Source organism: Ictalurus furcatus, chromosome 9 (genome assembly GCF_023375685.1).
Source record: "Ictalurus furcatus strain D&B chromosome 9, Billie_1.0, whole genome shotgun sequence".
Taxonomy (NCBI): Eukaryota; Metazoa; Chordata; class Actinopteri; order Siluriformes; family Ictaluridae; genus Ictalurus; species Ictalurus furcatus.
In genome coordinates, this window is record NC_071263.1 from 13911704 (window position 1) to 13934724 (window position 23021).

The 23021-nt window shown below is 40.8% G+C and overlaps 1 protein-coding gene across 1 annotated transcript in view; it reads left to right on the forward strand.

Moving 5' to 3' along the window:
- Positions 1–23019, forward strand: part of stard9 (StAR-related lipid transfer (START) domain containing 9) — a 35142-nt gene extending 12123 nt beyond the window's left edge. The window contains exons 4-23 of the mRNA XM_053632857.1: positions 6967–7083; positions 7184–7216; positions 7312–7370; positions 7506–7618; positions 9087–9229; positions 10112–10179; positions 10377–10474; positions 10586–10786; positions 12034–12131; positions 12238–12315; positions 12403–12480; positions 12620–12799; positions 13614–13668; positions 13777–13902; positions 14527–14609; positions 14832–14893; positions 15134–15306; positions 16232–16700; positions 16828–22825; positions 22972–23019. Of these exons, the coding sequence (XP_053488832.1) occupies positions 6967–7083; positions 7184–7216; positions 7312–7370; positions 7506–7618; positions 9087–9229; positions 10112–10179; positions 10377–10474; positions 10586–10786; positions 12034–12131; positions 12238–12315; positions 12403–12480; positions 12620–12799; positions 13614–13668; positions 13777–13902; positions 14527–14609; positions 14832–14893; positions 15134–15306; positions 16232–16700; positions 16828–22825; positions 22972–23019 (8280 nt within the window). The remainder of the gene's footprint in view (positions 1–6966; positions 7084–7183; positions 7217–7311; positions 7371–7505; positions 7619–9086; positions 9230–10111; positions 10180–10376; positions 10475–10585; positions 10787–12033; positions 12132–12237; positions 12316–12402; positions 12481–12619; positions 12800–13613; positions 13669–13776; positions 13903–14526; positions 14610–14831; positions 14894–15133; positions 15307–16231; positions 16701–16827; positions 22826–22971) is intronic.
- The last annotated feature ends 2 nt before the right edge of the window (positions 23020–23021 follow it).

Below are 23021 nucleotides of genomic sequence, written 5' to 3' on the forward strand. Positions count from 1 at the left end.
GTTTTGATGGAACAGGAAGAAGAATTCACAGAGATGGGGGATGTTGTCTAGGCCATGAAGCAGAGCAGATAAAGAGGAGTAATGGAAGCCAGCTGTTGCGCTCATATGCTCAGAGCTTACAGCTTAGGCAGTTTCGAAAATCTCGTCTCGTTTGTGTATTAAGCAGGAGGTACATGTGAGCCCTAGAACAAATGCACTGTTGCGAGTGTGCAGCTCATGAGCTAGGCTGAGAAACAAAGCTGAAAGTGGAGATCGTTGTGGGGCGGAGGGAAGAGGGAATTCCAGACCCCTCTGCAGCCAACAGCACAGCTGCTTAAATGAAAGATTGCACTGCGTGGACGTCACTGGTCAAAAGCCGGCACACAATGCTGGTTTTCTTTTCCAAGTGAAGTCAGCTCTTATGTTTTCTGTTTCTCTTCTTTTCTCCGCTCTCTCTCTCTCTCTCTCTCTCTCTCTCACACACACACACACACACACACACACACACACACACACACACACACCCCAACCCACACATATCTCCCTCTCTTCCTTTGGATTGAGTGTGAGGTTTGATGCACTGCTAGTCTTGAAAAATAATAGACGCACTGTGTGTGTGTTGCATGCAAGCGACTGTTTCTTCGTCACTGCACACACTCTGGTTAACTTATTCACAGACTGACATTTGAATTTTGGGTTGGTGGATGAGCATTAAAAAAAAAGTTATTATCAATGGGGGAGGAAACAGAAGATCTTGTATTTTACTTAGTAAACACTGTAACAAAAGCAATAATGAGGTTTTTTACAGCATTTATCCGTAGCTCCAGAAACGATGACTGTCCATCGAGTAGCAGCAGAGCACACTCTGGCCGTGCCGTCCATGCATAACCATGCCTCCAGTGTGGAGTTTTAAATCGGGGTGCGGAAGCCGTTTAACCCTCAAAAGCGTTGCTGCACATGAATAAATTTTTCTATATACACTGTCTAAATTTTTCTGCCTCTTAATTTGGCCTTGATTTGATTTAGATGGCCACTTGTAGCAACAGGTGGCTGATAAATGCCATTCCCCTCTTCTCTGTCCCACCATGCAAACTTGACCTACAAAATTCTGTGAAAGTATGCCTGATGAGGCAAGTTGAGTCATTGCCAGCCAGTGAACTCCCTCCCAGTCTCTCTCTCTCTCTCTCTCTCTCTCTCTCTCTCTCTCTCTCTCTCTCTCTGACTATTTGTGTATCCCACTTGTCCCTTTTTCACTGGTTCACATGAAGCTATAAACAGGATCTTGAACTTGGCATAACCGCTAAGTGAAACCAATAATGTTCAAACATAACACTAAAACAGAGATAATCTATAGACAATGACTACAATTCTTAGTAGCACATAATTTCCCGGTGACTTCACATTTGTCACCACTTGTTCCTTTTTTTCATGGGGCTTAAGTTATTTGCCAGCTGTCCAGTACAGCTTTCCAGTGTTGACCTGCCTGGCTGAAGTCACTGAGAACAAATATCCTGTATCCTGTATCATGAACAAAATTATCCAAACTTCATCCACCTTTTGCACTTTTTCATGATTAATCTGCTACACTGAGAGAGTTTAGTCCCAATAAGTGTTTATGTGAGATAATAGCCCAACCTTTAAGTTCACAAATGGATTTTACTAGTTAGAACAAGTTTGTTAGGAAATAGGTGAAGCTTGTGCTGTTGCTGCTTGCAGTGTTGAGATATACTACTGTATGTAGCCAAATGTTTGTGTACAGTTGACCATTACACTCATTCGTCCAGCCTTTGCTGTTATAATAACTTCCACTCTTCTGGGAAGCCTTTCCACTAGATTTTGGAGCATGGCTGTGGGGATTTGTGCATTCAGCCAAGAGTATTTGAGAGGTCAGGCACTGATATCCAGTGAAGAGGCCTGGGGTGCATTTAGTGTTCCAATTCAGCCCAAAGGTGTTCAGTGTGGTTAAAGTCAGGACTTTATGCAGGCCACTTGAGTTCTTTCACTCCAACCTTGGCAAACCATGGTTTCATGGACCTTGACTTGTGCACAGGGGCATTGTCATGCTGGAACATGTTTAGGTCCCTTAGTTCCACTGAAGGGAAATTGTAATGCTGCAGCCAACAATGACTACGTTTACATGGACAGCAGTAATCTCATTATTGACCTTACTCTGAGTAAGACAATATTGTGATTAAGGTGTTTACATGAGTCGCTTTTAGAATATTCCTTTCATGTTCCCGTTTTACATGATATAGAACATAATTAGATTAACAGCACACGTCATTACGTCCCCATGCCACGCCGTCCGACGTTCCCTCCAGAATTTCACGTATCAACATACAGTTCATTTTCGTTATGGTACCGTATACAGTTTTGTGTGTTTTTATTTAAAATTTTTGCGAACGCTTCAAGTGTGGTTAATTATTTGTCATGCTGTACGTGCAAATAGACAACTGCTTGAACCTGTTGGCTGCGTCCCAAACCGCGTACTTACCGTCTGTATAGTAGCCGAGATGCATGTATTTCGTCTACTACAGGCCTATAGTAGGTTAGTGGGCGGTTTCGGACGCAGCCGTGGTCGCTTGCTTGCCGTCAAACAGTTGAGCACTGCCGTGTGTGTACGTGTCCTGTCGCAAAATGCGGTGAGAACTCTCACATGACTTTAAGTGTGATTAAGGTGTTTACATATCTGTAATACACGTCGATAATGTGACTAAAATAGGAATACTCCACGTCTTAATTCGATTTGTGTTTACTTCTAGTATGACTTTAATCAGATTAAGGTAATTAAAACAATTGCTGTTTACATGGTAGTTTCTTAGAGTATTGTCTTAATCGGGTTAATATTGGATTATTGTTGTCCATGTAAACGTACTGACTGACATCCTATACAATTGTGTGCTTCCAATGTTGTGGCAACAATTTGGGGAAAGCTCACATATAGGTGTGATGGTCAGGTGTCCACAAACTTTTGGCCATATAGTGTATATTTCAGTCCAGTCCTAATATGCTTAAGAGCTCCTAATAATTTTCTGCAGGTTTTAAAATACTTGAATTCATAATGTGTGAAATGTCAGTAAAGCCTATATGACGGTGTAGGTCACGTTATCCAGCCAGCATGTGACTTTCTCGAGAAACTGTATCTATTTGACCTTATTGAAGGTGGTTCACTATCTCAAAATCATCAGATTTTCAGTTATAATCATCTCATCTCCACAGTCTCCATTTGGCACACTATTTATAATTGTAGTATGCAGTTTGGGATGAAGCTGCCACAAACTGTGAATATTATGGAGCTGGATCTGCTCTCTCAGTTTCAGAATGAAGTCATTTAATTGTGTATTGCATGCTCGTCTCAATATCGCTCTTAGGCAAACTGTTGTGTGTGAGGGCCCGTGTTCTCCTGACACCACAAGCTCATCAGAATTTAGCTCTGGCTCAGTCTAATATGGTGCCAGTAACCTATTAGGCTGTGTTTCAGCAGACTTCAGTTGCTTTTCCTCACTCATAAGGAGTTTCCTAGGGCCTGCTATTGGGTCAGCCACATGAACCAGTCTCCTCTGTGCAGTCCACCACAAACAGTGATTAAAGGGCTTTTGCTAAAGTGGACTTATTACACATGTCTTATAGGCATTCTTTTTTCTCCCCACTGCTTTTTTCCTCTCGATTTTTCTGTGACTTTATAAGCATTACTTTATAAACCTGTTCAGTCTATTGTACATAACCTTAACCTATGTTACTGAGGCCACTGTTGTGTTCGTATGTGTATTATGGAACGACAACTTTTGCCTAATATATAAGGTCATTTGACCTTCTGGGTATACCCTTGGATTGACTGAAGGGTCGTTTATTTTTTGGACCGGACTAAACCTCTTGATTCTTCACATTCCCTCCATAATATCTGCTGTATTCTGTATCTGCTGTATTCTAAGTTACACTTGGTCCCAGTTGGTATGAGCATGTTTGGTTTTTTAAGGCTGGGGCAAGAAAAGGGAGGCCAACTAGGGCTTGTGTATGTGTGCTGTTGTTTTTATATGGATTTCCTTCAGGAACACATGCATACACTCGAACACAGGCTCAGAGAGCCATGAGCTTCCTGTTGATGGCAGTGTTTAGTCTTTTGAATCACTGCTGCCTGCATGTTTGTCTCCTCAGTGAACTTCACTACTTGATGTGCTTCAGAGACTCGACTCTACTTTAAAACGAACCTCAGTTCTGCGCACACTGGAGGCTGTTATTTCCATGCATGACATGTTATATTAATACTGTTATAATGATGTGAAATGGCAGGAAAAGAGCTCCCTTGGTAAATAGAGATATGCTGAATATGATATGCTGAAATACATAGAGCCTAGGCATGTAAGTGAATATGAATATATGATTCTTAATCAAGATATTATGTGTTCTGAAGTGATACAATGCAGATAAGAATAGGTGTGCTGTTCTGGGTATAGGTGCTGGGAATAGGTGTCCCCCCCCCGCCTCCCCCCCCCCCACAAGCTTGCAAGAAATGTTTACATGGTGTCTAGTTGTGACTAGTGCATTGGGTCTGGGATCCTACAGAAAGTAATCTTATTTTGTCCCTGTACATTGTAATGCATTTACAATGTTCATTCACTCATCCTTAGTAACTGCCTGGTCAGGGTTGCTATGGTTCAAATTGGGCTGCTAGTTTGTTTATGTTTTTGGGGGCGAAACAGAATCAACTAAATTAGTTGAAAAATATAGAGAAGGCAGGTGCAAATAATAACAATAATAATAACTAGGCAAATGGGATTAACACTCAGCACTCTAGTTGAGACCAATTCTGACCTCAGATGATGTAGATGAACCAGAGTTCACAGACCAGTCCATACAGGATTTTGTGGAGTTGTTTTTGTGATTGTTGCTGCCAAAAAATCTTCCAATTTAGGCTTACAGATACAGATGTTTGGACCACTAACCAGTTACAGAAACAGATAGTGGCATTGCGTTACACCCCAAATCCCCAAATGGAGCCTTAGCCCTGTTGTAGTAAACTGTTTTATGCACATAATTGTGTGTGTTCATCGGTATGTCTCTAGGCCAGAGATTCTCAACCTTTTAACAGTTAGAGACCCCTGTAAAAATTAGGCAAATTATTTAAATAATTATGTCTTTACAGTAATATTTTGGTTACTGATTGGAGTCATTTTTTTTCACTCCTAGAACCCATTTTATCGGAATTGTCTTCAAATTTCCACTTCATGTTTATTTATAGGCATCATAACTTTAATAATGGTGGGATGTGATTTCCGCCACGGTATCAAAATTAGAAAACCATGGACCCCCTTCACAAACCCTTGGAGGTTCCTGGACCCCACTTTCAGAACCATGGCTCTAGGCTATTATGTATTGCATTAGAGTATGTTAAATTCACAAAGAGATCGAGTCTTTTTGTGCTGTGACTGTGAAATCTGTAAGTGACCCTAGCCCAGTGAAGTGTGATTTTATTTTTTATTTTTAACAAGCTCCTCATTGAATTCTTAAGGCAGAGTAGTCAAGCTCAGGCTAATTAAGAGAAAAGTGGACAAGTGTGCCAGCACTCTTTAGAAAGCTGTTGCTGATCCACTCATCCTGTAGATTGCATGCCAATTAGCCCCTATTCAGAAAGCCCACTAGGAGGGTGGAAACTGGAAACTGCTAGACCACATCAATCCAGCTTAGTAGTGTTAGTCAACAGAGTGACTCTTATTTTGCTGACTTACAACTTTCTCAGAGGGCAGAGGTCAGATTTGTCTATCTTACCTAAACCCTCACACACCTTTTGTACACAGCAGGGCAGGCGAAGAGCTGTTTGAAGGTGTGCCAGATGTGAGTTCTCTTCACTTTCTCCACCGTATAGTTATGAGTGTGGTCTCATGTATCATACCATAGCTGTCAATGTGTTACTGGAGCTTGACTGGCACGTAGACAAGGTCATTTGTCGTCTCACTATTGTAGAATTGCACCATGTCAATATTTGATCTACGAACGGCCTGAAAAAGCATTTGGTTTTGCATCCTTTCTTTGAACTATTTAACTTCCCTATTGCACACAAATGGTCTGTTCATTCTTCTTGAAATGAAAGGGTGTTTAAAAATGATCTCCATTTAGGCTGACTACTTCAGACTTGCAAGTTCTCGTAGAGAATATCCATATGGATTTGATCTGTTTTCCTGAGGTAAATCTGACCTGGAAAGCTAGTAAAACTAGCACCTTTCTCATTATGTGTCTGATGAAGTCCAAATGCTGTGTATGCAGAGAATGATGTGCTGTCTGTGTTTGTGCTAGCCTGCCAGTGTGTGTGAAGGGCATGTCCTGGACTCTGCTGCCACTTTCTCAGTAAGGAGAGTGAAAAATGAAAACACATGGAGCAGCTTGAGTTCAGGACCTCCACATGTTCATACCAACACCCTCAGAACCATTTATTTTCCTCCCTCTCTCTTCTCTCCATCTTCGTCTGCTTTTACTCTTTACTGCATTCCAGGTGCTGATGATTTTCAACCCATTCAGGTACTTTGTCAGAAAACAAACGAGCTTCAGAGCATGAGGCCTAAATTTCAGTGCAGCTTAAGAGATTGAAACAATCGGATCACATGAGTGACACAAGGCGGCTAGAAATACCTTGGCACGCCAATTAACAGCCCAATATTGACTTCAAATCACATCTTCTATACGCAAATGCAATTCATGCGGACTTAGCAAACTGTATCTAGTTCATAATCGATCATTGTAGAGCTGTGGATAGTTACAGAATATCTGAAGCCAGTACAGTAATGTCAACAAGACATTCTGCAAATTAATTGCTGTCCTATACTTAATAAAATGTGTTCCGTTAATATCTGGTCCTTGTGAAAATGCAGTTTCTGTGGTCCCTGCAAACTGCTGTACTGGTCCAGTGGAGTCTCATGTCATCTAAAAAAATAAATAAATAAAAAAGGAGAGCTGTCGATGTAAAAATAAATGGTTCGGTGTCCTTTTTTATAGGTGTTCCAGGATCTGGGTATGTGCGTGTTGGCTGGAGCAACTGAAGGCTACAATGTCTGTCTGTTTGCGTATGGACAGACGGGCTCAGGGAAGACGTACACCATGATGGGCAATCCAGTGAGTAACACAGTACAGGCTTTGCCTAGTACACATCTATGGGAGGTGACTTAAATCTAACGCGTAAATGTAACCCCTTCATCCCTTCTTTCATATGCAGGATTCTATTGGATTGACGCCAAGGATTTGTCAAGTAAGTCTCGGATATGAAATGTAATATTTTGCAATCATCACTTCTGGTTCATACAGAGGATTTTCACCAGGGTTTCTTTCATTCCATAAATTCAGGGGCTGTTTCAATCTGGTATAGACTCTCCTGATGGACAGAACTGCAGAGTTGAAGTTAGGTAAGAGAGCACTGCACACATGTGTTTGTGTATTTGTGTCCTATGTGTGACCCAGCAGTAGGTTATGCGCTCTTTGTTTAGGCATGAAAGTTGTTGTAAGGAGATTATTCATTTTCCCTCCCTCTCCATCTCCAGTTTCTTGGAGATCTACAACGAGCGGGTGCGTGATCTGCTGAGAGGGCCGGACCAGAAAAAGCCAGCGGCCCTACGTGTGAGGGAGCACCCAGAAAAAGGGCCATATGTGCAGGGTGAGAGTTGTAAGAAAAACTGCTGTTTAGATTGAAACTGAAATAGGAATTAGATTCATTTGGTTAACACAACCAAACCTGAAAAAGCTACAAACCAAAACAGTTCTGTTTACATCTGGTGTCATTAAAGAGCAGTGCTTTGGCCCAGCTTCAATTTCCCCACTCCTTTTTTGGCCTATGTCCAGCATCCAGTCATTGTGTATATCAGGAGAAAGCCCTGAACAGCAAAAGGAAATGACCTCACTTTCCTGTGGCTGTAGAAAGCCTAGTGGAATACACACACAGTCCACATCAATCTCTCTCTCTCTCTCTCTCTCTCCTTAAACTACTATTAATATGGGCTAAGATTTATTTGTCATAATCTTGGCCAAGGCTCCAGTTTTTCCTGTTTCCTTGTGTATCTCTGTTTTCCCTTTCCTTGTGTTTCCTGTGTTTGTCCCTCCCTCTCTTCCTGTTTGTTTGTGCTCATGTGTGTCCTTTGGTGTGGCGCTCTGCTCTGCTCATCCACCTGATTGAATCAGCGAATGCACCTACTCCTCATCATCTTATAAGCCTGCAGCGCTTAGAAACCCCGGTTCTCCAGTCACACGTCTCCAGAACGTTCTGTCTACCTGTTCACTTCTCACCCTGCCTGCCTGCCTGCCTGCAGTCTGCTATGCCCGGTCTTGCTTCGCCTCCCCTGTGGCTCATGGACAGAGTGTCCGACTCCCATGCCACCGACCGTCCGTGGTTCCCAGACCGAGTGTCTGACTCCCATGCTGCCGACCTGAGTTCAAGTCCTGGCCCAGAGAGAAACATCAAGCCACCCTTCATAAAATTAGAAATATTTATTATTATTATTATTTATTACTGGGGGCACGGTGGCTTAGTGGTTAGCATGTTTGTCTCTCACCTCCAGGGTTGAGGGTTTGATTAGCGCCTCTGGGTACTCCGGTTTCCTCCCCCAGTCCAAAGACATGCATTGTAGGCTGATTGACGTGTCCAGAATTGTCCGTAGTGTATGAATGGGTGTGTGAATGTTTGTGTGATTGTGCCCTGTGATGGATTGGCACCCAATCCTGGGTGTCCCCTGCCTTGTGCCCCGTGCCCCCTGGGATGGGCTCCGGGTTCCCCGTGACCCAATAAGGATGAGCGGTACAGAAAATGGACCATAATCTTTTCAGATGCATGCACACACAGTTCATAAAAAGTACTGCCATGATCAAAACTGAATCACGAGAATAAAATCTCAGATACTCCAGTAATAATAATTACTTTACTTCACCTCTCCTTGTAAAAGTAATTCATTCCAAATAGGGCTTTAGCTGAAATTACTCACTTCATAATTAAAGGGCTGCACAAATTCCTGACTGATCCATTAAGTGTTTCTCATTAGCAGAGGACTGTCTTTGCAAATAGAATAAAGTTGCTTTGTGTATTAAAAAAAGGAAGATTTAAGATGTTTTTTTATACTGTGTGTGCGTTCCAGGTCTCACTCAGCATGTGGTGGAGGACAGCAAGCAGGCAGCAGATCTGTTGGAAGAGGGCATCGCTAACCGCATCACAGCTGCCACACACGTTCACGATGCTAGCAGCCGATCACATGCCATTTTCAGCATCCAGTACACGCAGGTCTTACTCACACATCTGTTCAACATCAGCATTGCCCTAGTTTTGCAATTGAGCAAATCCTGTTATATAAGGGTTAGTTTTGTGACCTGTAAGACTTTGTGTCAGAATACTAATGATGTGGTCTTTTATGTTGCTATTTCACTGAACAGTGAGAAAGCCTAACTGATTTCCTGAACCCAGTTATCATAGCAGCACCTGTGAAAGTAGGAGGGGTTTTCTAGAGATTGTAAGGTGATTCCCTCATTTCCCAGCCAGTGCTAGATTTAATAGTACACTAAGTAGAGTAGCAACAATGGAGGAGCATTAATGTATGATTTACAAGGCATACGGTTCAATATGGATGCCGCCAACTAAATGTAAATTTCTCAAATGGAGACTTTTACGTTGTTTTCAGTGGTTATTATATCAGACACGAGATTCTAGCTAGCTAGTGGTTTGTTTGTTTGTTTTTTTTGTCCCCAAAATGCTACTGGTCTGACTCCAGAGGTGACTGGTGATACTTCAGTGTTGAGTGTTGCTTCAATATTTTCTGGCAAATTTAGTTGGATCAGTTTCTCAAAAGATAAATAAATGAGTAATTTAACCCACCATGATACTGACAAGAATAAAGCAGTTACTGAAGAAAAATGAAATTAAAGAAGTAAATCCATCAACAATACTGTGAGAGCACGCTTACACGCCTATTCAATCAGGCCAATAAATACAACAACTATCTATATGGGATCACGGTTACCAGAAAAGTACTTTTTTATTACACATTTAATTGACGTGAATAAGCTATTAGTAAAAAGTCCTTTATATGTAATGGCTCCTGCATATTATCTGTTGCTTTGAATTATGAAGTGGACTTACATATTGTTTTGGATAAATTGTCTTTTGTAGGCGATACTAGAGAATAACCTTCCATCTGAAATAGTGAGCAAGATCAACTTAGTGGACCTGGCTGGCAGGTTGGTGAATTTGTAAAAAAAAAAAAAAATTATATATATTTTTTTTGTACAGCTGCTTAAAGACCTTTTAACCCAACAGTCTTAATCTATTTTCTGATGTTGTCTACACAACGATCATGTCGCCCCCTAGTGGAGCTCCTTTTTTATTTCGCACTCATACTGTTTTTGTGCATGGTGTGCCTCTTCTTGTCTGTCAGTGAAAGAGCAGATCCTAATTACTGCCGGGATCGGATTACTGAAGGAGCCAACATCAACAAGTCTCTAGTTACTCTGGGAATTGTCATATCTGCTCTCGGTATGGGAAATTCCAGTAATATTCTTCTCAATAAACTTCTGTCTATTATCGTTGTTAGAATTTTGCTTTTTTTCCCCCCCTGTTTGATGTCTTTGGTCTGTCTTCCCCTAGCTCAGAACTCTCAGATGTGCAGTAGCAGTCAGAGCATTAACAGCATGCTGAGTGAGGGAGAAGCCAGCACGGTCGGGAGTCAGTCCAGCTCCCTGTCTAGCAGCAGCCGCAGACACTGCTTCATCCCCTACAGAGACTCTGTCCTCACCTGGCTCCTCAAAGACAGCCTGGGTGGCAACTCCAAAACCATAATGATCGCAAGTGAGTCTGTTTATGGATAATAATTACAAATTATTCTACTAACACACAGTTCAAATCACAGGTTTATATTAATACTAATACATTACAGATTCTATAGTAACGGCCCTGCTGGGAACAAAAAACAATAGAAATTTTCATAGAATTTGTAATGGTTTTAGTGGTTATAATATAAATTGTATTGGTTTTAATGGAAACCGTAATGGTCCCTGTGGGTCTCTACTGGTAATTTGTTGCCTTCTGTTGGTGGCATGTTATGTCTAGTGGATACCTTAGAGCGTCTATGTACAATCCTATAACAAAGCCCTTTTTGGAAGATAAGCACTCTTATTTATTCAAGGAACCCTTTAAAGAAGAACCATTTTTTCCTCCTAAGTGGGCAAGTATATACTATAAATTCCAAATTATTTGCGATTATTTTCTTTTTAATACCTAGGCATTTAAAAGTAATTTAAACTGTCTTGCTACTTACAAGTACACTCTTAAAAAGTTCTTGAAAGGTTCTTGAAGAGTTCATCAAAGGGTTCTTAGCCTGCTAGTTTGACTTAGGTTCCTAGTTTGACTCCTTTCTAAACGGGAAACCATAAAAATCTAGCGTGGATCTATAAATGTCTCGTGGATAACATTAAGGACCAATAATGGTAATTGTTTGAATGGTTAACAGCTGATGGTTTGTAATGGTATTTGTAGTAGAAATCATTCGAATTTCTATGATGGTTTCTGTTGGGTTTTTTTCAGCAGGGAGGTAATTCACAGGAACTTGTATCACTGATGATGTATACGTCTACGGCTAATAAACCAATTTTAAAGTGTTATTTAACAAAGAATAATGTGCAGTCGTTGATAACGTGATGTAAGGAGATGTTTACTTAATACTTTTGTAACTGTCAATTTCAAGAAAGAGAGGGAAAAAAGAGTGACTTGTGAGGGAGCAAATGCTTAGAGCTGCTATTATGGAAGTGATAACAGGAGCTAACTTGTCTCGAAGATGTTCTGCAACAATAAATGTAACTATTAATGGTTAAAAAGTATCGGTCATTAATTAATTAATTAATTGATTGATTGATTGATTGATTAATTAACAACAAATGGTTTGGCCATGGTATAAGAGAAATAAAACATTTCAGGACTTGTGGAAAATAATCACCTCTGGGGTGGTGACACAAACACACCAGCACTGATTATTTTCCTATAACAGCATTCCCATCAATCATTTTCTGTCTTTCTTTCTGTCTCTCTATTCCCTACAGCAATCTCGCCTGCTTGCAGCAGCTACAACGAGACTCTGAGCACTCTCCGCTATGCTGCTCATGCCAAGAACATTGTCAACAAGCCAAGAGTCAATGAGGTGTGTTTGTGAATGAGTGTTTCTACCATTCTATGGTTAATACCATTCACTGATGATGATAAAATCGAGACATCTTTGTTCTCTGTTTGCTCTGTTTTGTTTGCAGGATGCCAGCGTGAGGCTGATCAGGGAGCTTCGTGAAGAGATCGATCGACTGAAGAGCATGCTGCTGAGCTTCTCTATGGTAATTAACTTCTCTTAGAAAATGCTCCCAGCACAGACAGCAAAAGCGATCGCTCATACAGACGTTGTTTTTGCTGACTGTCTACAGCGGAGAAACCCCAGCCCGTCTCTGAGTGATGAGAGAGACAGCAGCCTTTCAGACATAGTGCTACAGAATGAACTCAAGGTTGGTTAATATGCTTAACGTATGCTTAACACGTAATAGGAAATGCAGTATTAAAAGCATCCGCTTGTTTTTTTAGGCGCAGCATTATAATAATCTTTGGAACCCACTGACATTATTTTTGCTCTCATTTTTGCTCCAGGTGGAACAGCTTACTAAAGACTGGTCGGAGAGCTGGCGGGATAAGCGAGCTCTTCTGGAGCAGTACAGTGTGGACATTAACCAGGACAGGGCAGGAGTTCAGATACATTCTCTCCGACCCCACCTCATCACCCTGGAACCAGACGTCCTGAGCACAGGAGTCACTATTTACCACCTCCGGGTACTGACATTAACCTCTCAGTTTCTCTTCAATTCAGGTGCATGAGATTGGACCTGTCTAACATTAGCATATTTCTTGTATACTCCAATATATTTAAATAGTCTGCTTTCTAACTAATAACTCTTTCTTTTGTTCAGATTCTCCTTTATTCATCTTTTTTTCTTACTCTTGCTCTCTCTGCAAAATTCTTTGAGATGCCTGCCACAGTCAGGTAAAGCAGCTCTGCTTGTGTGCACTTAATTCCTTCTTCAAATTTTCCCTTTTCACCCTTTTCCTCTATTATTATGTGTACGGTTGAGGTGAGGTTTAGTTGAGGCTTTATTTCAGAGGCTATGAGACAAAGTCCAAGTCAAAGTCCCTCTGGGGAGCCTTAGAGCGTCTATGTGCAATCCTATAACAAAGCCTTTATTTATCCAAGGAACACTTTAACGAAGAACCTTTTTTCCCCCCTAAGTGGGCAAGTATATACTATAAATTCCAAATTATTTGCGATTATTTTCTTCTTAATACTTGGGCATTTAAAAGTAATCTAAACTGTCTTGCTACTTACAAGTACTCTCTTAAAAAGTTCTTGAAGGGTTCTTGAAGAGTTCATCAAAGGGTTCTTAGCCTCCTAAATGGTTCCTACCTTGACCCCTTTCTAAACGGGAAACCATAAAAATCCTCCTGCATGCCTTTGAAGTCTGTAGGTTAAAAAACCTAAACCTGTACCAGGGTGGGTGTATTGACATGCATTTGTAATGGGCACAACCAAAAGTCTCTGTTTAATATTTAATTCCGTGCTTATTAACTTTCTTCCCTTTGTGTGTTGCAGGAAGGAATCACCAGAATTGGACCTCAAGATCCAAATGAGGAAGAACCCCATATTGGTAGCTATTTTCATATTTCTACAGACTAATGTGTGACAAAATGATTTTACTGTAATAGCGTCCAAAATGATGACTCTGTGTATAATCTGTTGCTCTGTAATGTCTTAGTCATGCCAGAGGGTTCTGTTTGTGAAATTGAGAATCAGAATGGAGTTGTTACCCTCAAACCCCTACCACACACAGCCTGCACGGTCAACGATAGAGAGGTCACTGAACCTTGTCGACTCGCACAAGGTAAATGCAAAACACAGCTACTTGTTTACACACATTTTGGCCTTGTTGTAATAAAGGGTGACTAGCATCTTCAGTGTCAGTGGCAGCTCAGTTGTTAATATGTTGGATTACGTTGGGTGGCTGTGGCTCAGGTGGTAGAGCGGATTGTCCACTAATCATATGGTCGGCGGTTTGATTCCCGGCCCCCGTGACTCCACATACCGAAGTGTCCTTGGGCAAGACACTGAACCCCAGTTTGCTCCCGATGGCAAGTTAGCGCCTTGCATGGCAGCTCTGCTACCATTGGTGTGTGAGTGTGTGTGAATGGGTGAATGAGACACAGTGTAAAGCACTTTGGATAAAAGTGCTATATAAGTGCAGACCATTTACTATTACTCATCAGAAGGTCGTGAGTTCAGATCTGCCCTGGGCCCTTGAGCAAGGCACTTAACCCTAAAATGCTCAGTTGTATAAATGAGATAAATGTAAGTCGCTCTGGATAAGGGCGTCTGCGAAAATGCCACCATGTAAAAATGTAAATGTAAACATCTGGGTGTGAATTGAATTTGTGGCAATAGTAGACAGTGGAATATATGAACACATAAGTGGAGTTTGGCTATTGTAATGGTCATCTGCTTGTTTTAGGTGCAGTGATAACATTAGGAGGATGTCACAAGTTGCGGTTTAACCACCCTGCAGAGGCTGCAGTTCTGAGAGAGAGGAGACGTGTATGTTCACATACTTCATTCTATAACGGTCTACTTGAGAATAATAAAGTGCTTTTAAGATCAGAACTCTATCTGCATGTATTTTCTTTAACACCCATGGATAAGGGAACAGAAATGAAATTACTTCAGGTGCTTCCTCTCATTATGTAATCCAAATAATACATTCAAAAATGATATCATTATAATCTCAAATCTCGTTTATTTTTTTATTTTTTTTTACAGATCATTGAAGGTGGTCCACTTTTCAGCTCATCTGAGCTTAGCGCTCTCACACATAACTCAAGGTGAAAAGTTTTGCACTGTGGTTTATATTTGTTGTGCTAATAGCTGGAAATGTTGGACTGATAATGAGATCCCTAGAGCATTATTATCTTGTTTTTGCTGGATTGACTTCAGGTTGCTTGGTTACAGAAAGATGCTAAATGTAGGCAAAGCTCATTCACCAAGCTAGTTGTCTACTTGTTCTAGATTTCTGTGTTCGGATGCAGAAATATTAGTGTCGCTTTATATCTCTGTGTGTTCAGGGCAGAGGATGTAGGCAGTCAGGAAGCCTGTGACAGGTTAGCTCCCTGGCGGAGGCTGGAGGAGCATCAATGCTACGTGGAATGTTTGCGCGAGGAGATCCTGCTGGAACAGAGAAGAGCTGAGAAAGACTTGGAGAGAGAGCAGGCCCATCTTCGAAAGCAACACTCTGAGAGTGAGTTATTTTCTTAATACCCTATAGGCAAGGCAGATTGCTGCAATATTTGTTCATTTATGATTTTAAACTTAATATACAGTGGTGTCCAAAAGTCTGAGAGTACTAGTGAATATGCTTCTATTTTGCATTCTTTTCTAATTTAATGCCTAATTTTAACTACAAATTATATTACCAGAAATGACTTGAGTGAAAAGTACAACCTTTCGTCTAGAAATATGTATATGTTTTTCTTAGCATTTGATATTCCCCTTTTGCTTTTGACAGCGTGGATTTGGGCTGGCATGGACTCCAAGTTTTTGATCAATCCGCTGGATCACATGCTTCAGTGGAAGAATAGAAGTCAATAAAAATCTAGCATTTTGTACAAAGGAATTAACATGGTCAATATCACAAATTTGCTTAAATTTAAATAGTGACCTAGAAATAGTGCATAATCTTGAATACTGAATATTCAATATACTGAATGTTTCTTTTCTTTGATTTTCGCAATTTTGAAACATTAAACTTTCTGTTGATTTTCAGTTTAAAAGCTTTTCAGTGTTGTCTCAGAAATTTGGGCCTGACTATATGTAAACTTTATAATATAAAAAAATGTATTTTATGGAGATATTCTTTCCCACTTTTTGCCATTTCTAAAAAATATTTTACTTCATAAATTACAGACATGTCTCCTGTCTGTTATTAAGAGAGATCTAGTCAGTAGTGCAGCTATTTTATAGAAAGAAATAAAGCTAAATGATTTTATTAAACTACAGTGCATATTAGATTTCATTTACATTTACAGCATTTAGCAGGTACTCTTATCCAGAACTTACAGAAGTGCTTTGTAATCTCTATCAAAAACACATCCTCTTGCTAGTTCACATGGTTAGGGACTAAGACTGTATTAATATTGAAACTATGTGTTCCGTGTATTTTACAGTCCAGCAGTGGATCTTGCAAGAAAAGCAGCGTCTTGTTGCCATCAGGGAGAAGGGAACACTCGACTCAGGGGTGCAGACAGATGTCGTTCCTCTGCCTGCACTGGCTGGCATTAACGAGAAGGAGAACAGCAGTGAAACAGTGCGTCCATCACTAATTGTGGGTGATAGGAAACGGGTGGTGCAAGAAGAGCTCCTGAAGCACCATGCATTCCGAAGAAATGAGAATCGCATTCGGCGCAAAAGACTGCGCTACCAGCTGGAAAGAATAGCTCGTAAGAGACACCTGCTAGAGGCAAAGCAAGAGCTTCAGAGACTGGAGACTGCCCTTTCACTCAGAGTTGATGGACCTCTGTCCCCTGATTTAGGATCTCCTTCAAAGCGCAGAGGACGTCCAATGGTCTTGCGAAGGCATTCCTTTTCTGTTGACCTTTTATCCCGACTTTACCCTCAGCATTCACCCATTTTCAGGTCAGTAAGAGGCACTTAATTTGGTTCTGTTAAGAGATGTTCAATCAAAATGAGCATAATACTTTAGATACATAAATCATTCAGAAAGCAAGCTCCTAAACTTAAGTCACTTTTTTTCTTTTAACAGCCAGTTTCTTAGGAGGACCAAATTATCTGAGTCAACATCATCTCTGTCTAGGGTTATCTTTCCTAGAAGATGGGTGTCTGATGAATGTCTACCAGGCAAACCTAGAGGCCGCTCTAACACTATGCCCTCAAGATATAGTCAAGCGACTTCAAGTAGGACAGGCTCCTCTGAGAACATCAAAATGTTAGGAAAGGAAAACATACCATCTGAAGGAATGACTGAGAGAAACGCTCAATCATCAGTCTGGAATCATAACATGGATTCGGATAATAGAGATAGTAAGAAGGTACTTCCGATAATAAAGCAATCAAGTACACAAAAAAACTCAGCTAAGGAAGGAAAGAGTTCACCCCATGAAGGAAACAAGGGCTTGGAGACAATCCGCAAAGCTCTTTCTCGATCAGTTGGCTTTGGAATAAAGATGGCTTTGTCAAGGGTTTTCCGCAAGCCTCCTTTAGGGTCACGAGGTGGCAAAAGTGCTAAGTCCGCTAGCAGAGCGAAAACTCAATTTGCCATGGAAGGAAAGAAAGACAAATTTGTAGGAGACGTGGAGACAAAGCAGCTAAAGTCCTCTATTAAATCTACAGTGTCTTGTGATGGTTTAGACCAGCTCATCTCATTAAAAGAGAATAAGCAGGGACGCTGGCATAGTGCAGAGACCCTGACTAAAAAGACCATGAGATGGGTCAAGACGCAACAAGATCTGACTGACTGGGTAGAAAAAAATGGTGAAGGAGTGGTTGATGACTCTTCAGACTGTGACAGCCTTTTTTCAGTGGACTCCCTTTCATCAGCCTATGCCACTGCATTGGCGGAGCAGCTTCAGCAAGAGGACTGTGAGCCGAGTGAAGTAGAGAGTGAGGACAGTCAGATGTCCAAGGACTCACTTGTCAAGAAAAGTAGTGGGAGCACTGATGCAAGGCCAGTTCTGAAGCTTGGTCACTCCATTCGTCATACTTTCCATTCAACATCTAATCCACAATCAACCACAGGTAGAGGAAAAATAGAAGAATCCAAAGAAATGCCTGAAGAGCTTTTCAGGAGTCTACATGGTCAAAAGGTAATAAGACAAGCAAGAGAGGAATCCTCACACTTCTCACAAGTAACATCTGATTCCCGGCACTCTAGTGATGCCAATGTCAGAGAAACAGAAGCTTTCCTTGCACTCACAGATGCATGGTCATCCACTGATGCAGCAGATAGTCCTAGGATCCTTGGGGCTTCAGAGACCTTGTTAAAACTATGTATACTATCAGAGACCAGTAGCAGCCAAAGTCAGGCTAGTCTAGATCTGTCTGGTACAACAACTGGATCTGAATGCCAGATATCACCCCATTTTGATTCTACACAAGGCAATAATGCGACAGTTAAGGAACAAAGTCACACATCCTATGAAAGGAAAACCGTCTTGGACTATTTTTTGAGTGATCTTACCTCTACGTCCTGTTCTGCACCTGAATGCACATTATTGCAAGAAAATAATGGGCTGTTGAGTAATTTTGAGGCACCGAGCACTTCTCTAGAGGCTTCCATCTTTCAGAACACAATGAGCAAGAACACATATTGCACAAACAAACCACCACCACCGGAATTACTGCCATTAGAAACGAATGATGATGATATGCTAATGGTCAATGCACCTTCCAAAGAGAGTGCTGTTCTGTCTGGTTGGAGTTCTTCAGCATTCCCAGGTAATCCCCCCCCTGGTAAGAACTTAAAAAGCAGTTCTACAAAACAAACTGAACGTATCCCATCAGCTGATGAGAGTGTCCTCACTAAAAGCTTTGCACCACAAAATAACTTAATAGAATCAAAACAGGAAACACAGTCCGAAGAACGTTTCATTGCCGAAACACAATCCAGAAATGGTAATATTTCCTCAAAATGTGATGGACAAACACATCTAGAAATTCAGCATTTTCACAGTACACTTCAACCAGGAAGTGCTTTGAAAAGCAGTAATAAGCAGAAACCCATATGCTCCAGTAAGGAACTCCATCAGTCAGCAGTACATAGTTTGAAAATAGAGAATGATTTTCAGTGTGAGCCACTAGGCATAATGGAGCATCTGATTAACCATGTTGAAAAGGAAGTAAGTGATGAAAAGACCTTGGTGCAGCATCAGGTTCAGTGCACAGAAAAATGTTCAGAGTGCTATGATACAAGAAATACAAAAGATTACCCTTTTGAAATGAACATCAAGTCAGACCATGCAAACGAAGTGGCTGGTTCTTTAAGACACTGTGATGCTCAACTCGAACCCTTTAATGTGCACACAAGAAAAAGAAGCAAAGATTCTCAAGATGATTTAACAGGAAATCTGAAAACCCCAAAGAGAAGCTGTGTTAAGTCCCTTGTACCTGGTGATTCTGCTGTAAATAATGTGCCATTCATCAGCAGAGACTCAACAGGCAAACTGTTACTAACAGAAAAGGAGATACCTGGAGATAATTTGTCCCAAACATTTCAGCAAGATTCTAAAACTGCATCTATGGACAATCATATCAACATGTACCACAACAGCAATACTCCTGTTGCCAGATCTCTCTCTGAAGACAGGCTTGCATCTACAGTAACAAACGAACAGAAAGTGTCCAACATTCCCATGAATAAAAGTGAAATGCAGTGTATGCCAGATGTAAAAATTTCTGATGTTATGGTTGTAGACAAAGGAGTGTTTGAGAGCTGTACATTCCAAAAGATTGGCCTTACGATAAATGACAAAATATCAGAAGTGGTGAAGGAACACCTGAACTTGTCATTGCAAGTGGATGGTGGTGAAGACATTAATGAAGAACCAGAGACAAACAACAAAACATCCTCAGCACCCAACATTTATACTCTTAAGAACAATAATGAAATTACAGCTGAGGGCTTACAAGGAGAACTTGACCGTTCTCAGACATTTCCATGTGTGACTGAATATTTTGTTGATGATGGAGAGAATCTGGACAACACAGATGACTGTTTGAGAGGCCAATATATAGTAAAAAATCCCACTGAGAAAGAAGTAATAGACCACCAAGGAGTTGGATTCCTTAGCAGTTGTCCAGCTTTGTTGGTGAAGAACAGTGCAGAAATAGAAAATTTAGAGAATCATAATGCATATGGACCTGTGCCCCAAGATTTGAAAATAAAGTTACCAGAATCAAACACTGTCCTATGTCCAGTAACAACTGATAATCATCCAGAATTGTTAAGTACCAGCCATTCCAATGGTCTAATCGATGAAGTGATCAGTGAAAGTAACACAACTATACAACTGACATTGATGTCTACTTGTAAACAAAGCCCTGTAATTTTATCTTCTGATTATGTCACTGTGGCTGAGGAACATGATCAGTTCAGTCTGATGAAAACAGAGACTATACCAATCGATAAAGTCGTTCACAATCCGGCTCCTACAGGAACATCTGTAAGGAATGAAGACAACGGATTTGATCTTTCATCATATACACAACATAAGCCAGGTATTTATCCTGAAGAAAACAGCATTTCAGAAGCTTCAAATCCTGAAACAGAGTCCAATCGTTGCTCAGAAGCTGTTGTGGACCACATTGCCTCAGACATGCTTAAGGAGGCAGTGGAAGCAAGCAAAGTAAATACGGCACCTAAATTTCAGCAGGTGCAGGAGTTAAACACTGTTTCACATCTTGACACTGAGTCAGCAATTCAATTTCAGAAGGAGAATGAACACTCATTTACTTCAGACAGAGCTGAACATGTTCCAGGTACTGATTCTAGACCACTTAAAAAACAAGTATACCAAGAATGTGCTGAAGAAAAACATGGTTTTATGACACAAGAACAACTTCATGGTGGACAGAACACAAATGAAACAGAGGACAATATCATGGACTTTGAAAACCACACTTGTTCAGGAAAACTACATAAAGAGACCACAGTTTCTAAATCTTGCCAGGCTCTAGTGGAGCTACAGAGAGACAACCAAACACAAATCATCCAAAGTGTCATTATGAGTGAAATGCATTCAAGCTGTCCTCAAAATGAAGATCAATCATTGTGTAAAGAGGACCATACACTGCAGAGAAGGAAAATTCAGGAACAGTGTGTGAATGTTCAAAAAGAACAGAAGCATTCATACCAACCTCAATCTCAAGACTTATCCATCCTTTCTAAGTCTGTACAAAGACCAGAGCAGACAGACATGAGAGAGGCAAATACACCGGAGCTTAAATTTTCTACATCTGGGTCGTTAGACTTGAAAGAACCAATTCAAGTTCAAATTGAATCTACTGAAAAAACTAATGGAGTGAAACAGCATGCAACAATATATAGTTCAAGACTCATATTTTCTAGGACTAATGAAGAGCGACAGAGAGTAAAGCCAAAGAGACACAGGAAAGCCCATTTTACAGCTCCAATAAGTTCATCCACTGATTCAACACCTGATTCATCCTTAGATGAGATAGCTAAATCCAGAATACATAAATGTGGCATTGCCACTCCAGCCATACCTGGCACATCTGCTCCTGGAAAAGCAACAACAGAAAATAGAAATAGCTCATCTGATGAATCAAGTTCATTTCTGTCTTTAGAAATTAGTCCAGGATCAACAGCATCAAAATCAAAACATAATCAGTGTTATGGGACTGGCTCTGATAATCCATACTTTTACATCAGAGATGTTACCACAGAGGAAGTGAGACAGAAAAAATGTAATTTTACGGCAAAGCTATTTAAAATTCCTGGTCAATCAAAGGATGATGAAACAATTCAGTTAACCAGAAGCAATTCTACTAAACATGTATCACATGAAAATAACAACGAGAGACCAAAATCATTTGAGAATGATTCCATCCAAAATAGAGAACCCATTCTACATTTTGGCTCAAGTGACATCAACCCCTTTGTTCATACAAGAAAAAAGGATCGGTTACTTGAAGCTGCATACAAAAATCAGCCATTTGGAAGTGCAGTCAATATACCCAGTCAGCTTTCCTCACTTGAAAGTTCAGGCAATGGTATAGCAAGATGCTGTAGTATGGACAATGGGTTGAATGTCCAGAATTCTCCTTTCAGTTCTCATCTGAGCACTTATGCAGTCCAGAAGGGGCTTTCTAGCACATTGAGTAGTGCTGAAGATTCCAAAGAACATATTTCTACAGAACCCAAGCTGAGGGAAGCTTTTCGTACCCCAAATATTTGTAATGAGAAGATCTTAACAGCTTCAGGCAGTGGCTCTTGCAATGATACCTTAGACTTAGCCAGTAGTTCAGGCCAAGTAGATGAAATAGTGCTGGTCTACTCTTCTGAACATGAAAGTCAGGAAAGTAAGCAAGATTCAAGAAAATGTGACCATGGTACCCAGACAGTCAAGTTTTATGAGGACCAGGAGAAGAAGAACAGACACAGAAGAAGCAGTACCCAGGTTCCTGTGTCCAGACAGGCACAAGAAAGATCAACCACATGGACAAGTCTACAGAATATGTCTGAACATCTTTCTGAGTTGATTCTCAGCACGTCTGATCTTCTGGGGAACATTCAGTGTATGAGAACAGGGGGAAATTCTTTGGAAAATACGCCTCCTTTAAAGACTTGCAGTAAAGTTTCAAAGGTAAGTTCTGACAACTATTGCAAGAGTGATGGCTCCACCCAAACTGCCATAGATGTTGGGATCCAAACTGAGGACATTGCACTGCTAATGAAGCAGAACAAAGTTCTCCAGCGTACCCCGCTCGTACAGAACCCCAAATCTCATGAGGTCAATGTGATCGTCAAAGTTATTGGCTCCGAAGTTTGCAACGTACCAAAGCACAATGGTGTCATCAAATCTATTAAAGATCAGTGTGACAGCAAACAGACCTTTGAAACTGTTAAACGTAATCCTGACTTGTGTCCTGGAGGCTCACCTTCCTCTGAGCAGTTTAGTGGAAAGTTAGACACTGTAAAAATTCTCTCCCTAGAAACAGTTGCACCAAATCAGCACTGTTTCAATCCTGTCACAGTAGACCATAAAGCTTCCAACGCTTTTGCAGTTTGTGCTCAGAGAAAATGCACTTCTCAAATGTTAGCAAAGGACAATCAAGCACATCAGCAAATGAAGCCAAAGAATAACCCTGATAAAAGGGTGATGCTTATCGACCGTGCCTCTTCACCTATTCTCACTGTGGATGTGGCAAGTTTACAGAAAGGGAAAATCAAATCTGGTACAATCCACACCCCCACTGAGA